General features: G+C 31.0%; 1 protein-coding gene across 1 annotated transcript in view; it reads left to right on the top strand.

Moving 5' to 3' along the window:
* KLHL1 (kelch like family member 1) overlaps positions 1-14,451 on the top strand; it is a 553,989-nt gene that overhangs the window by 428,275 nt on the left and 111,263 nt on the right. Inside the window, exon 7 of the mRNA XM_003765805.2 lies at positions 7,828-8,052. Within this exon, the coding sequence (XP_003765853.1) occupies positions 7,828-8,052 (225 nt within the window). The remainder of the gene's footprint in view (positions 1-7,827; positions 8,053-14,451) is intronic.

The following is a 14,451-nucleotide window of genomic DNA, read 5'->3' as shown; positions in this document are numbered from 1 at the left end:
CTTTGGTTCTCCTACCTGTCTGATAGTCTGTTTCCTTGAATCTTCAACCAAAACACAGTTACCAATGATCATTATGTCCCAGGCCCTCAACTCTTTTCCCCTTTACTATTTCATTTGATGATCTCATCAACTTCTATGGGTTCAATAATTATTTTTACACAGATGATTCCAAGACTTATTTATCTAACCTTTATCCCGAATGTTATTCTTTTATCATCCACTGACATTTGAACATTTCTAAATGGATGCCTTATAGACAACTCAAATGCAACAATTTCTGAAATAGACTCATTATGTCTATTCTATTCCCATAAATCTGCATACCTTATTATACTCCTATTTATCTATACATACTCCACCTTATCCTATTCCTTCTCCTTCTTATTTTTTAATAAAATTTTGAGTTTATACCGTTTTAAATATATGTATAGTTCTCTCTTTTTCCCATTCCTGATGTGAAAACTACTAACTTTCTTCCCCCATTTAATTTCTTTGTGCCGATTTTTTGCTCTTGCACTTCATTCATATGATATAATTACTTTTTTGTCTTTTCCTACATAGCTTTGCTTTCTAGAATCATGTCATACTCAGCTCTAACCCAGAAAGACAGGCTTTTGAACTGCCCAGTTACTAATGAAAATCTTAGATATATGGTTTATATTTCCACATTTAAATCATAAACAGTTGGTCTTCATTGAGTCCCATGAAATTGGTCTTTGATGTTGACTCATATATCAAATTTTCTATTAAGTTCAGATTTATTTACAATAAAATACTGAAAATGTGGGAATTAATTTATTGCATCTCCCTTTTTTCTTTGCTTTTTTTTTGTTCATATTATACTTAATTTTGCTCGATGTAATAGTTTTGACCACAATTTTTGTTCTTTTGATTGTTGATATATAGTATTCCAAGATCTTCAGTCTTTTTTATTGTAGCTGCTAATGGGTCTTTTGTGATTCTGATTGTGCCTCCAAAAATTTAAATTGTTTATGATTTGCTGTTGCCATTGTTGCTTGCAAAATTTTGACTTTAAACTGGGAGTTTCAAAATTTAGCAATGAGGTTCATGTAGGTTTATTTTTTAGGATCTCTTAGGTGGTAACCATTCAATTTTTTTTCCTATTTTTACTTTCCTTTCCAGGTCTAACATTTCAGGAACATTTTCTTACTTATCTCATATTATTGTATCAAGGTTCTTTTTTGGTCATAGCTATTAGGTAGTCCAATTATTCTTATGATTTCTCTTCTTTATTCTCCAGATTTGTTGTTTTTCTTGTGAGATATCTTACATTCTCTTCTATTTTTTTCATTCTCTACATTTTGTTTCATTATTACTTTATCTCTAATAATGTAGAGGGCTGAAACTCTGAATCAGACAAGAGAGCACTTAAAGCTACTTATTAGATGTGAGGTAATACTCTATTAGCATATATTTAGATGATTGCTCTCCTCACCATTGGTGCTTGCTGAATTTTTTTTTTTGGTGAGATAATCATAGGCAACGATTGGAGGATGGAGGGAGAGAAGTCAGAGTCACTTGGAGGCAGGATGAGGAGGAGAAAGGCTGCAGACTACAAACTCCAGAATCCCGAATACATCATTGGCAAGTCATGTGGCAGTTTGCCTGCCTCCTTCACTTTTCCCCCTAAAGATCAAGGATTTTAATTTATCCTGACTCTGGCTGATCCCAAGACCCTCCAGGGAGCCAGCCCCTTTAGGTTCATTGACTTGCCCTTTCCCAATTCTAATTTTTAGAGAGTCATTTAATCCCCTCAGACTCTGAATCTCCTTTTCTAGTTAACTTTTTTTTCCCCATAACTTTTCTTGGGTTATTTGTTTGTTGTACGTTTTTCTTTTCTTTTCTTTCTTTTTTTTTTTTTAAGTTTATTCTCAATCTCACTAAAGTATTTTCAAAGTTCTTCTGGGAATTTTTTCTGGTCAGGTAAATATTTAATGTTACTCTTTGGGGTATAAGATGCTTTTTATTTTATTTCAGTGTCCTTCTTTGAAGATCAAACCCAGTCTTCTCAAGTACCATAATAACTTGGTTTTGTTCTTTTTTCTTCACCTGATCTTTTTTTTATATCTATATAAGAGCTTATTAATATAATCATCTTTCATCTTGTGTTGGTGCATCTGCCTCAGGTCCTTCTTTACTTCTCCTTTCTGGCCTGCAACCTGAAACTATGAATTCTCCCTACCCCATAGTTGCCCACAGTTGCAAGCATTTCTACCTTATTGCTTTTGCACACCCAGTGAGTTCTGGTTCCTTTTAGCCCAGGGCCATGTCTCTCCTCCCACTATAGCTAACCTCAGAACTCACTGCTTATTATTTCAGTAGAACTAGTCTGCAGGGTTTAACATTACCTGGAAGCCAAATCTCAATCCTGATATTCTCTTTTGTATCCTCTCTGATTGTCCCAGGAAGACCACAATTCTTCCCGATTCCTGTTGCTTCTTTTCTTGGATTTTTGCCTGCTGTGAATTTTGGATTATCTCATCAACTAGTCTTTCTACTTTATAATTATTTTCTATGATATCTAGATTAATAGACAAAAGTACCCAAACATATATAAGTGCTGTGCATATTTATACACAGGTACTTTTTCATCTACCAATTTTTTTTAGTTTAAAACCCATAAATCTTGGACTAAACCTCAGAAATCTATATTTGTAGGAATTGGGGAAACAAAAAAAAATACCCTATGCTACTTATTTTGCTTTAAAGATAATAAGATAGTGGAAGAAAAAATATTTTACAAGGAGGATCAGAGAAACATTATTGTACCCTCTTTGCTAAAAGTATTTTAAAATTGGATTGATGTCTACCTGTTACTAGAAATACATGATGACCTGTGTAAATTTCCTTTGAAACAAAAATGCTATTATTCTTGTGAAATAGTGAAAAAAGGCAGAACTTAAATTTCAGGAGAACTAAGACTCTCCACCTCCTCCTCCCCTTTATCTTCTTAGCATGAACTTTGTGTTCATTTGAAATAGGCAGAGACCCAGGGAATCACCAAGCAAGATCACTCATTATAATGGTAAGAAGAAAAAGATCCCAAAAAATGAGGGAAAGGAAATCAAATTCTTTCCACTTCCAACTGAAAAACCAATAACTGAATTTTGGCCTTGAGCAGTCAGAATATATGGATACTTTCTATATAGAACCTAGCACAACACGAATGCATCATGAATATTAAATAAATATATTTTGGTAAAGTGCCCAGCACAGTATCATGTGCTGATGGGTACTTAATAAATTCTATTTGATCATGTTGGCTATGAATGTGCAGAAAATGTTAATAAATGCAGTTCTCTTCCACAATAAAACTCTCATATATAGTCCCACAGGGGACCTGGAGACTGTGTGAAGAGGCATGAGGAAGGGGGTGGTATATGTACCCAGGCTTGATTGTGCTCACACTGAGTATGAGTCAGGAGACTATCAAGGAAAGAAAAACTTCCTAGAGCTGATTTAAATTGCCAGCTCAATAAAGGTTTGCAGAGTAGAAAGTAAAAGACTTAGAAGTAGGTTAAAAAACTATATATCTTGTGCCTGAAGTGAGACTAATTTCAAACATCCTTTTGAAATGAGTCAACATGAATATAAGAATCACCTAGGACCCTCTGTTAATATTGCTTTGTGGCAGAAGCTGTCTCTGCCAAAGGCACAAAGACTTCCTAGCACACATAATCTAGATGAGAACATTAGGACACTCTTACAAGTCATTGCAATTATGGTAAGGCATTACTGACTGGGATTTCTGGCAAGCATTCAATAATGCATGGAAATCTACTGTCAAATTAGGCAGTAATTTCCACTCATTCCTTAAAGTGTCTGCAGTCTTCAAATAAAGGCTAGAAAAACTCAAATAAATACTGAACAGAGAAAGTATATCTGATCCTGATATATTTTGTTTTAGTAAAAATCAAATCAGGAAATGTTCATTTATTTCTTGGCAACTGTTATTTATTATGGAGCTATGATATTTATTTAGAAAATCATCATTAAATTAGAATTTATTCTTTAAAAACATCCACATTAAAAACATGGAAAATAAAATTCCCTGTCAGCAATCTTTTTTCTCTCATTACCATTTAATTTCCTACAAAAGGGTAATTAAGCTTCAATGGCAGAAGAAATAACTTCAAGCTTTAGCTTACTATGTATTTGTAGACTCATCATCTGTGATGCTTGAGAATTTCTTAGCTCAGAGTTGTTGCTGATCACCATTACCATCATTATTACGATCTAAATGCATTTAACACATGTCTGTCTGTAGTTTTGTATCAAGGTTTATATATGTAGCTCTTGGATAAATGTCATTAAAGTAATTTTTTCTGTCATTTAAAGATTTATACTCATGTAAGAATTCTATTCTATTCACAGGTCATCATGTATTTCCAGTAACATGTAGACATCAATCCAATTTTAAAATACTTTTAGCAAAGAGGGAACAATAATGTTCCACATAAGAAGAGTATATACAATAGAAGAATAGTTAATTAACAGTATTTTCATATATGTTGTATATGTATGCTCTGTGAGAATAGAGACTTCCCCCCCCTAATTTATATATGTATCCCCAGTTTCTAAATATACCTGAAAATCTAGTAGGTACTTGATAAATCTGTGTGTGGATTCAATAAATGAATGTTTAGAGGATTAGAAGAGAAAGTGAATAGAAATTATAGTGGATAAAGAGGCTTGGAAGGGTCACAATATGCACTAGTAGAGGATAATGATAGTATGAAAAAGATTCACTGAAGTAAAGAATGATTATGATCTCTGCAAATAAAGTGAAAAGTAGTAACCAATAATGAGTAAAAAAGGAATGATAAAAATGAGACAGACTAACTGCATTAGTGGAAAACCTTGCCTTCTTTTGCTTTATCCTAAGCAGATTTTGTGGTACAAAGGAATTAAAGAACAATTTAAAATAACAAGAGTAGAAATCGTGAAATTGATGAGTAAATAATGTTCAAAACATGGTATATGCATTCCAAATGAGTTTTAAGCTAGAACTTTGAACAAATAGTATGCCATAAATTTAGTAAAAAATAAAATTAGCAAGGAAGAATAGTGTAGAGCTTTGAAGTGTGAAACAGAGGTGATCTGATATACATTAATGAATACCTGAGACAGAACACTAGAAATTATGATGGTACATAAAAACTATGAATGGCGAATCTCATATGGTTGTATGATATATAGTTATGAGTTTCAGTTTTGGATAATGATCTATCAACCTACCCGTGTGTAGGAATTAGCTTTCACATTACTATATGTCAGCTAATGGAAACTGAGATATCTAGCAGGGACTTAAAGAGATGAAGTCTAAAAATTCATAGTAGAGAGAAGTAACAACTATGAAACCAGGATGCTCATACCTCCATTAATTCTGCAATTCTGGACAAGGAAGTTGATTTTTTTTTTCATTCTGATCTCATCTGTAAAATGTGGATAATAATCACACCTACCTCACAGGATTATTGCAAGGATCAAAAGGCTGAGTATGATCTAATTGAGTGGCTAATTGAATTTACAATAGAGGTAAATATGTGTGTTAATTTATAGACCTTGAATACAGTTGAATGTTACAACCCCAAAACCAAGTAGTTATGGAGGCAGAGGAGCATGGGAACAGAACCATAAATGTATGATAAATAATTATCTGTGTTGATTCGTATAGTACATGCTAAATAGTAGTAAGCATCTTATTTGAGGAACTGATGTATTTGTCAGGGGTTTATCATTATGTGTTGACCTGCATTGGTAAGACAATTAACCTGTCTCATACCAATGAAATCTTAGGTCTAGTCAATACTTATATCTATAACTTAACAAGTTTTAAACAACCAGAATGCTAATTTTCAATAGCAAAATTTTCATTCCTCATCACTGGAGGAATTTTAGGAGCAAAATATAAATTACCACTGATAAAAAGCATTTTTGAATAGATTACAATTTAAATAGGATGTTGCACAATACCCTTAAAAGTAATCCAAACTCTTTCTGTGAATTGCAAAGACTAAAGCTTTAGGGACTAACACAGCTTTATTCGATTTTAGGATCCATTCATCTTAACTTTGAGAGGAAAATCATCAAGGGTGTTATCTTTTCATTATATTCAGGAAGAGAAATCTATCTCCAGTACCTCAGGAAAATAGGAATATACTAAATTAAAGGGATAAGGAAGGATATTACATATAATAAGAAATGAAAATTTCAAGTATAATTTCAAATTGCTCCTGAATGCTATTAACCTTTGAATAAAAAGTTAGACAAAGTCTAAATGAATGCTCAGATTTTTCTGTTCAACAAGCTAGTTTACCTTAGAAAAGACTGAATATGGAAAATATTCTACTTGTATATATGAGGACTATAGTTTTATAGAATACTGCATAATAAGAATACTTTTACTGAAAATAATTATCTTTGTGCTATGTCATACTAACATGTACTCTCTTGGATAATTACATATAAAGAACATTTTCTTTCCTTATTGTTATGTATAATCAGGAAATTAATTCATTTATGCAACTTTTAATTTTAAATTCAGTTAATTGAATGTGGAAATTAGTTCATATTTTGTATAGTATCTGAAAACTAGCAAGGGATTTAATATACCCAGTTGGGTTTATATATTATTATAGCTCAGATACCCTTAAATAGAATTGAATATTATTTATTTATACTTTAAGTTCAAACTAAAACTGACACTATGATGTGTCAGTTTGTTATGTGTGTCTGCATGTTTGTGTTTATTATCTCAATTTGAGAAATAAATGAATACTGAAATTATTGTTTGCTATAAAATTGTAAACTCTTTTAATAGCTAAAGTAGTCAAAGAAATTTAAGGGTGTTGATTCTTTCAAGGGGTATATTTAATTATTTGGGATGAAATATTGTCAGATATAAATTTGAACATTAAAGTAAAATACTGAAATTGCTTAGTTCCAATTAATCACTGTTTATCAGTGCTGAGTTAACTTAAAGTCAGTCAAATAGATATTTGCCAAATGTTTATTTAAAACATATATCTATACAATATGATTAATCTGATTTATTTTTTTAAAAAATTAAGCACTGCGTTAACTTATTTTTTTACTATTTTTTTCTTTGAGATGATTATATTCTGTATTTATTACTGATACCAAAAAAGTCACTTGATTTGCAAATGTGACCAGAAGAAGATACCAATTTCCATCTCTGTTTTGTGCTATGTTACATAATTAAAATAAAATTTTCAGCTCTAAAATGAAATAAATGTTAAAATATCTTTCAACTGAACAAGAAGAATTAAGTTTAGCAAATCAATTAAAATTCAACATCTAATTAATTTTATTTTGATTAAAGTCAAATTTTCTGAAATGTATTTTGTCATTAATAACTTTCAGTAGCAACCTTTGAAGCATAATATATAATCCAATAAAATTTAATTCTAAATTGTTGATTTAGAAAGTGTTCCCTAACTCAAATATATCACTATTCTAAATTGATTCGCAAGTTGTGGATCTAGTTAGTATGTGAAACCAGCCAAAAATAACTGGACCATGAATTCCAGTTTGTCAATCAAATCAACATCCCGGAACCTTAGCTATTAAGACCGCCAAACATACTTACCAACTCATGTCAGTTTGACAGTTAAAGATATCCTATTATCCAACAGGTAAAAATAAATATTTTAGTAGCTTTGTTATTTCTTTTATTTTGGTTTAAAGAAAGACTGATGTAGTAGATACAATTCTTATTCCAATTTGTATAATAATAATAATAATAATGGTAATTGGTTATGATCTTATTGTATGCTTCATCAGGTGCTACAACTATTGAGAAGTATGATCTCAGAACAAATTTATGGATCCAGGCAGGAGTGATGAATGGCAGAAGGTTACAGTTTGGTGTGGCTGTCATTGATGAAAAACTATTTGTTATCGGTGGTCGGGATGGCTTAAAGACCTTGAATACAGTTGAATGTTACAACCCCAAAACCAAGACTTGGACTGTGTTACCTCCTATGTCAACACACAGACATGGTTTAGGTAAGGATATCAAACTTTAAAGATGTTTTATGTGGCATTTGCTTTGGGTTGTAATGTAAAATGGATGTTGAAATGTCCAATTACCATAACTTATCAATTGTTTGGAGCTTAAGAATTTGAACTTTGGTTTTATCTGAAGCATATCATATCATAGCTAAAACTGATGTTCTACAAATAAACTTTTACAAATAAAATGTAAGATAACAGCCAATAGAAGTTTGAATTTAAGATCTTTTTAATAATCCTGCATTTCTTTTAAGGCCAAATTATATTTGTTTTCTTTCTATCACAATAAAAGTAATATTAAACTACAGGAAAAAGAGCAGTTTTAAGACGAGAAGTATAAATTTATCTGAGATATGATGTTGTTCATTGCTGATGGAAATTTAAAAGGAATTGAGTGAAGGTGTGACATTTTAATCCTTTATAAGTCAGTCTTTATTGCAAAATTTTTATTGAATTACTTTGAAACAATTTCTGTTTTAAGCTAAACAAAATATGGAATGTCTCAGGATGGCCATTAAGGGAATGATTCTTTGGATATAGTAAGCCTTAAAACAAACAAATAAGAAAAAAAAAGACAAAATGGTCTTCAATAGTGGTGACAGAATGACAAATATGGAAAAGAAGATGAACAGAATCTCCAAGTTTTTAACTTGTAAGTTTTATTTTAATTGTTAGTACTCTAAACATGAAATTTTTATTCAGTCACAGTTACAGTAATAGAAGAATTAAACTATTGGTTTTCTTGTTGTAAATAAAACCAAAAGACATAATGAAGGTGCAACGAAACAGAAAAATGGAGCAAAGTTTTCTTTTGTCATTATCACAATCATCATTAAAAATTTAAAGCTCAAAGAGATCTTAAAGTCCATCAAATCCAATCCCCTCATTTTAAAGGATAGGAAACTGAGGCACAGATTCACTAACTGACTTGCCCAAAATCTCACTGTGACCAAACATCTCAGACAGATTTTAAATCTAGTTTTCTTCTTGATTCCACATGTAGTATTGTAGCTAGTGGATAGAGTTCCATTTGTTATATACAAATGCAAGAAGTATCTCGTGGACCATTGTTCCTATAAATATCAGTAAAACATAAAAAGATTTCCATGAATATAACTTAAGTGTATGTGGATATCTCTTATGAAATGAATGAAAAAGTAGGCAAATTCTTCCAATTAAATCAATTTGTATAACATTGATGGTAATCTCAAAGCAACAGTATTAATATATTTTTTAAAAAATAGATCTTAGAATTAGGGCACAAAAAATCCAAAGACATTCAGATTTACAGAACTTTGTTACTGCATAAATACTATTTATCAAAATTTTACTACTATATTTTGTTCATTTATTCATCTCATCTTTGTATTCTTTAGAGTCATTTTTTTTCTTATATTCTATAGATAGTGTTAGTGGTCAAATGTGTACTGTTAAATTTTACTAATGATGAATCCTCCAGTCACCTGCTATCTAGCCATACACACATACATATGTAGTGATATACATATATACAAGCTTGGCATGCATATATTTACATATATAACTATATACATGTATATTCTACCATGGGTTTTTTTTAATTTGATATCTCTCTTAAACCTTTTTTGATATTAATTTTTTAGTACTTAAATACAAGAAAGTATTCTTGAATACTTTCTATAAGTAATATGTTTTTTAATATTTGACCTGGAAGGTTTGGATTTTGACTATGATGATCCTGAAGTTTTTCATTTGGGATTTATTTAAGTAGTAATTGGTAAATTCCATTTTCACTTTGTTATTCTGTTCTGAGAGATATGGACAGTTTTATTGTGAATTTCTTGAAATATAATGTCAAGGCTCTTTTTTTTTTTTTTTTTTTTTTTGGTGGGGGAGAGGAAAGAGATAATAGTTTTTTGAGAGTCCCATGATTCTTAAATTATCTCTTTTCAATTGGTTTTCCAGGTCTTCTTTTTAAGACATATTTCATATTTTCTTCTATTTCTTCAGTTTTTTGTCTTTGTTTTCTATTTCTTGATATTTCATAGAGCCATTAGCTTCTACTGATTCAGTAGATTTTAAGGGTAACATTTTATACCATTTGTGTTAAGCTTTTAATTCTCTTTCCAAGTCTATCCAACATACTTCTCATAAGTCTTCTATTTATTTTCTTTATTTTTCTGATACATATCTTTTTTTTGCATTTTTTGTCTGTCTGCCTATCACACAATTCCCACTCATCCACTCCATATGTTCCAGGAAATCTAGGAAAACTTGTTGCCAAACTCTCTTTTTTTATTTGAAAATTTCTTTCAAGATATTTAGAAGTCATTGTCTTGGATATCCTCGTCACCATAATTTATGATGGAATTCTTTTTTCTTACCCTTTCTTCCAGCTTTACATCCTTAATTTGTATTATATATTAAGGCCATATCTGCACACTGCTGGAGAAAACATTGGGGTCTTGTTCTGTGCTATTTTGTGTTCTACATTTTTACTATTGTAGAAACTAAGTGATATGTTTTTCGGGGATTTCAGGACTTAATGCTTAAGCAGGACACCTACGTGCTTTCACTAAATTCAAAGCAGCCTGATGGAGGGCATAGTTTGATTTCTGCCTTCCTGATTTGAACTTAGCCAGATTCTAATATCTGTTTGGCTCTGAGTAACACAGCAATAGTTTACCCCTGTTTGTAGCTCCAAAAGATTATTGCCAGACCAAAACACTATTAAGCTGGAAGACTAAATATTTAGTGATAGAATCTCATGATCAATCTTGGACTGAGTTCCTTGCTATAGTTATTATGCGTGAGGCTACAAACCAGATTAGATACTGGATCTAAGATTCTGTTGTGCTTCCATAATCAAAGCCACATAATTATTTCTTTTTTTTTATACTGGTTCTCTCCCAAATCACAACTTCGGTCCCTTGACTGCTCTGTGCCCTGCTCTTCCATTCCCTTTGTGCAAAATCCTTCTGTCATTGGATCTGTGAACCAGTTCTGGGGTATGAGGAACACAGCTTCCCTTTAATTTATTTCTGTTTCATACAAGGTATGAAAAGCCCTTGTTTCTACTACTAGGACCTCTTTTTGCCTTAGTATTAAATTGTTATATTCAATTTAATTTCTGATCTTTACACAATTTTCATTTAGATTTTTCCAACCTGACTCCACTTTGCATTTACCTGAAAACTTCTTTGTCTATTTCCTTGTACAGAGCATGACTAGAAAAACAAATGGATCACTTTGGTTTTTCCTTGAATTTCCCTATTGAGTTTAAAGTGTTTTCTGGATCTTGGATCTTGGATAGTATTTATAGAGGTAAATGGGGCTATACTGCTTCCACTTACTTGACCATCTTGATTTGTCACAAAAACTTTTCTTAAAACATATTAGAGTCTTTAGCCTTTAGAGTTCCATACACTTTTCTCGCATCTTATGCACATTTATTTTTTTTTTTACTTTCTAATCAAAGGAAAACTTTAGATGTCATTTAATCATACATTGAATTTAGTAAAATACTAATCACTTAGTATGTGATGAAAATGATTAAGATAGCAATAAAAACATAAAGTCATAAAATTAATGTTTTCTTTAGTTTTTCTTAGTATTTATTTCATCTTCTAGAATCTAGGAAGTCTCATTCTCTTTTTGTTTTTGTTTTGTCCATCTGTAATGTTAGCTAGTAATGATTTGAGGAATCGCTTTAAGGAGTACTTACATTTTAATAGAGCAATCATAAAGAATTATTATTAGCATTATTTCTCTAGTGGAATTTTGAACCTTATCAGACCAATAAATAAGATGTTTTGGGATAAAGGAAGTCCTTCCCTATATCCCTTAAATCACAACACATGGGGAGGTACTTGCTAAAATGCTAATGGTAATGACAATGAAAGAGAGGAAGAAAATAATTATTCTAACTGCAATAAGAAAATACTTTCTAATTATGCTTTCCCTTCATTGAAGGAATGAAAAATGTTTAAAACAATAAGGAGAACTTCAAAAATGAGATTGTATATATATTTTTTGGCCCTTTGAGATAGAAGAAGTAGTAGGATGAAATAGAAACATGTTTGATTTGAAATCAGAGGCTATGATCAAATCTGATTCTCTCATTTATTATCAACTATATGGTTGAGCAACTAACAAATTCTTCAGGGCTCCATTCCTTCATCTTTAAAATAAATGCTTTGGACAAGGTAACACCTTGATATATCTTTCAACTTTAAATCTTTTATCCTCTGATCTTTTGAAGAATATTGGTTCACTGACAATAATTTCCAAGGTGGTAAGCTTTAAAATACATTATAAGACATAAGCTTCTGATTACCTTAGAATGTACTAACTGTTGTACCCTAAAATATCTAATTTAACAGATTTATTTTAGTAGAAATTATCATGATTTGCCTTACTATGATATTAGTAACAATTCTTCCAGTTTCTTGAAGCAGCCTTGTAATATATAAATATAGATATAGATATAGATAGAAATAATTATATATAGATATATATGTATATTCATATATACACACAAATATATAGAAAAATAGATAGATATGAATATATGTACATTCCCACATGCATCATACATAATTTCACACATATGGAATAGTTTGAATCAGATAATTTTAAGTTGAGATTGGTATCATTTAGACCTTTTCATTTCTATTAAAGTTAAAAAAATGACATGGATTTTCCATTGGTTTACACTTTAATAGCATGTCTTTTAAAGATGCAGAATGTTTATCAATTGTCATGATCACTTAATATTAATTATATTCTGATTGCTTTATTTATTTATTTATTTATTTATTTTTATTTATTTTTTTTTATTTTTTTTTTATTTTTATTTAAAAGTCTCACATGTATGTGCATAGGAAAAAAAAAAAGGAAGGGAATAAGCTTAATTTAATATCTACTGTTTCCAGGAATTGTGCTAAGCATTAAATAGATATTATCTCAGTTGATCCTTATAGCAATATAATGAAGTAGGAATATGACCCCCATTTTATTATTATTATTTTGGGAGGCAATTGAGGGCAATGTTTATTCACATACTACACACACACACACACTCAAATAATGAATGGACCTTCAACTTTTTTATCAGATGCCCTCATCTGAAGATCTTTTTATTAGTCAGCCCCTCGTCGCTGAAGAGAGCCACATCCATCAGAATTGATCATCTTATAGTTTTCTTATAGCTATGTATAATGATCTCCTAGATTTGCTCATTTCACTCAGCATCAGTTCATGTAAGTCTTTCCAAGACTCTCTGTATTCACACTGCTGGTCTTTCTTACAGAACAATAATATTCCATAACATTCATATACCACAATTTATTTGGCCATTCTCCAACTGATGGGCATCTACTTAGTTTCCAGTTTCTGGCCACTACAAAAAGCTGCCACAAACATTTTGGCACATACAGGTCCCTTTCCCTTCTTTAACACTGATGGGTCAAAGAGGATACACAGTTTGATTACTTTTTGAGCATAGTTCCAAATTGCTCTCCATTTGGATGATCCCCATTTTAAATTAAGAAAATTGAGGTAGAAAGAATTGAGAAATTGCTCAGGATCCCACAGCTAGTAAGTGTCTAAGGTTGGATTCAGATCTTCTTGATTCCTAGTCCTATATTCATTACACAACCTAGATGCAGATATGAAAATTAGTTATTGAGATATGTGTAATTCTTTTGAAGTTCTTCTGTCTATACATATCTGTCTTTGGTTGTACAATTTTGTAATGTGCCACATAAGTGAGAATGCTTTCATAGTTTTCCTCTGTTTCATATATTTTTTTAATCAAATAGAAGAAAATTTAAGGCAGGGCAAGTGGGACTTGTTATTAGAATATCTTATAATGGATATTTTCCCCAGGTCATTAGATCCAATTTATTATTTTATTTAAGGGAAGTTAACATTAACTACTTCTATGTTACCTCAGTAGTGTGATTAATATCAAATTAGTGCATTCTGTCTTTATATTTTTTAATCCTTCACTGATCATCAGAGGTCTTTGACATACAGGTAAACAAAATGTCCTTCTGAAATTTTGTGGTCATTTTCCCAGGCCATCATGAGATCATCCGGATTTCTTGCAACACTTCTAGATTTTAGGATTGAATTAGGCTCTATCACACTTATATGCCACACATTCTTAATCTGAAAATTATATAAATTATTATTCTTATTTTGAATTATTTTGATAATGAAAGTTTACCTATTATTCTTCTAATGAATGTCAGAAAAAAGAGATCTGAGATCTAGGACTACATGATATCAATTGAATGGTGAAGTTTTGAAACAAGGGGTAAGGTGCCCTAAAAGGAAGGTTACATCTTCAATCTGTGACTAATGGGATTAATGTTGTATGTTAGCTAGAACCAAAAGGAGAACTCCTTT

The sequence above is a fragment of the Sarcophilus harrisii genome, chromosome 3 (genome assembly GCF_902635505.1).
Source record: "Sarcophilus harrisii chromosome 3, mSarHar1.11, whole genome shotgun sequence".
NCBI classification, from domain to species: domain Eukaryota; kingdom Metazoa; phylum Chordata; class Mammalia; order Dasyuromorphia; family Dasyuridae; genus Sarcophilus; species Sarcophilus harrisii.
The sequence above is the reverse complement of the archived record's forward strand: the minus strand, read 5'-3'. Positions and strand labels throughout refer to the sequence as shown.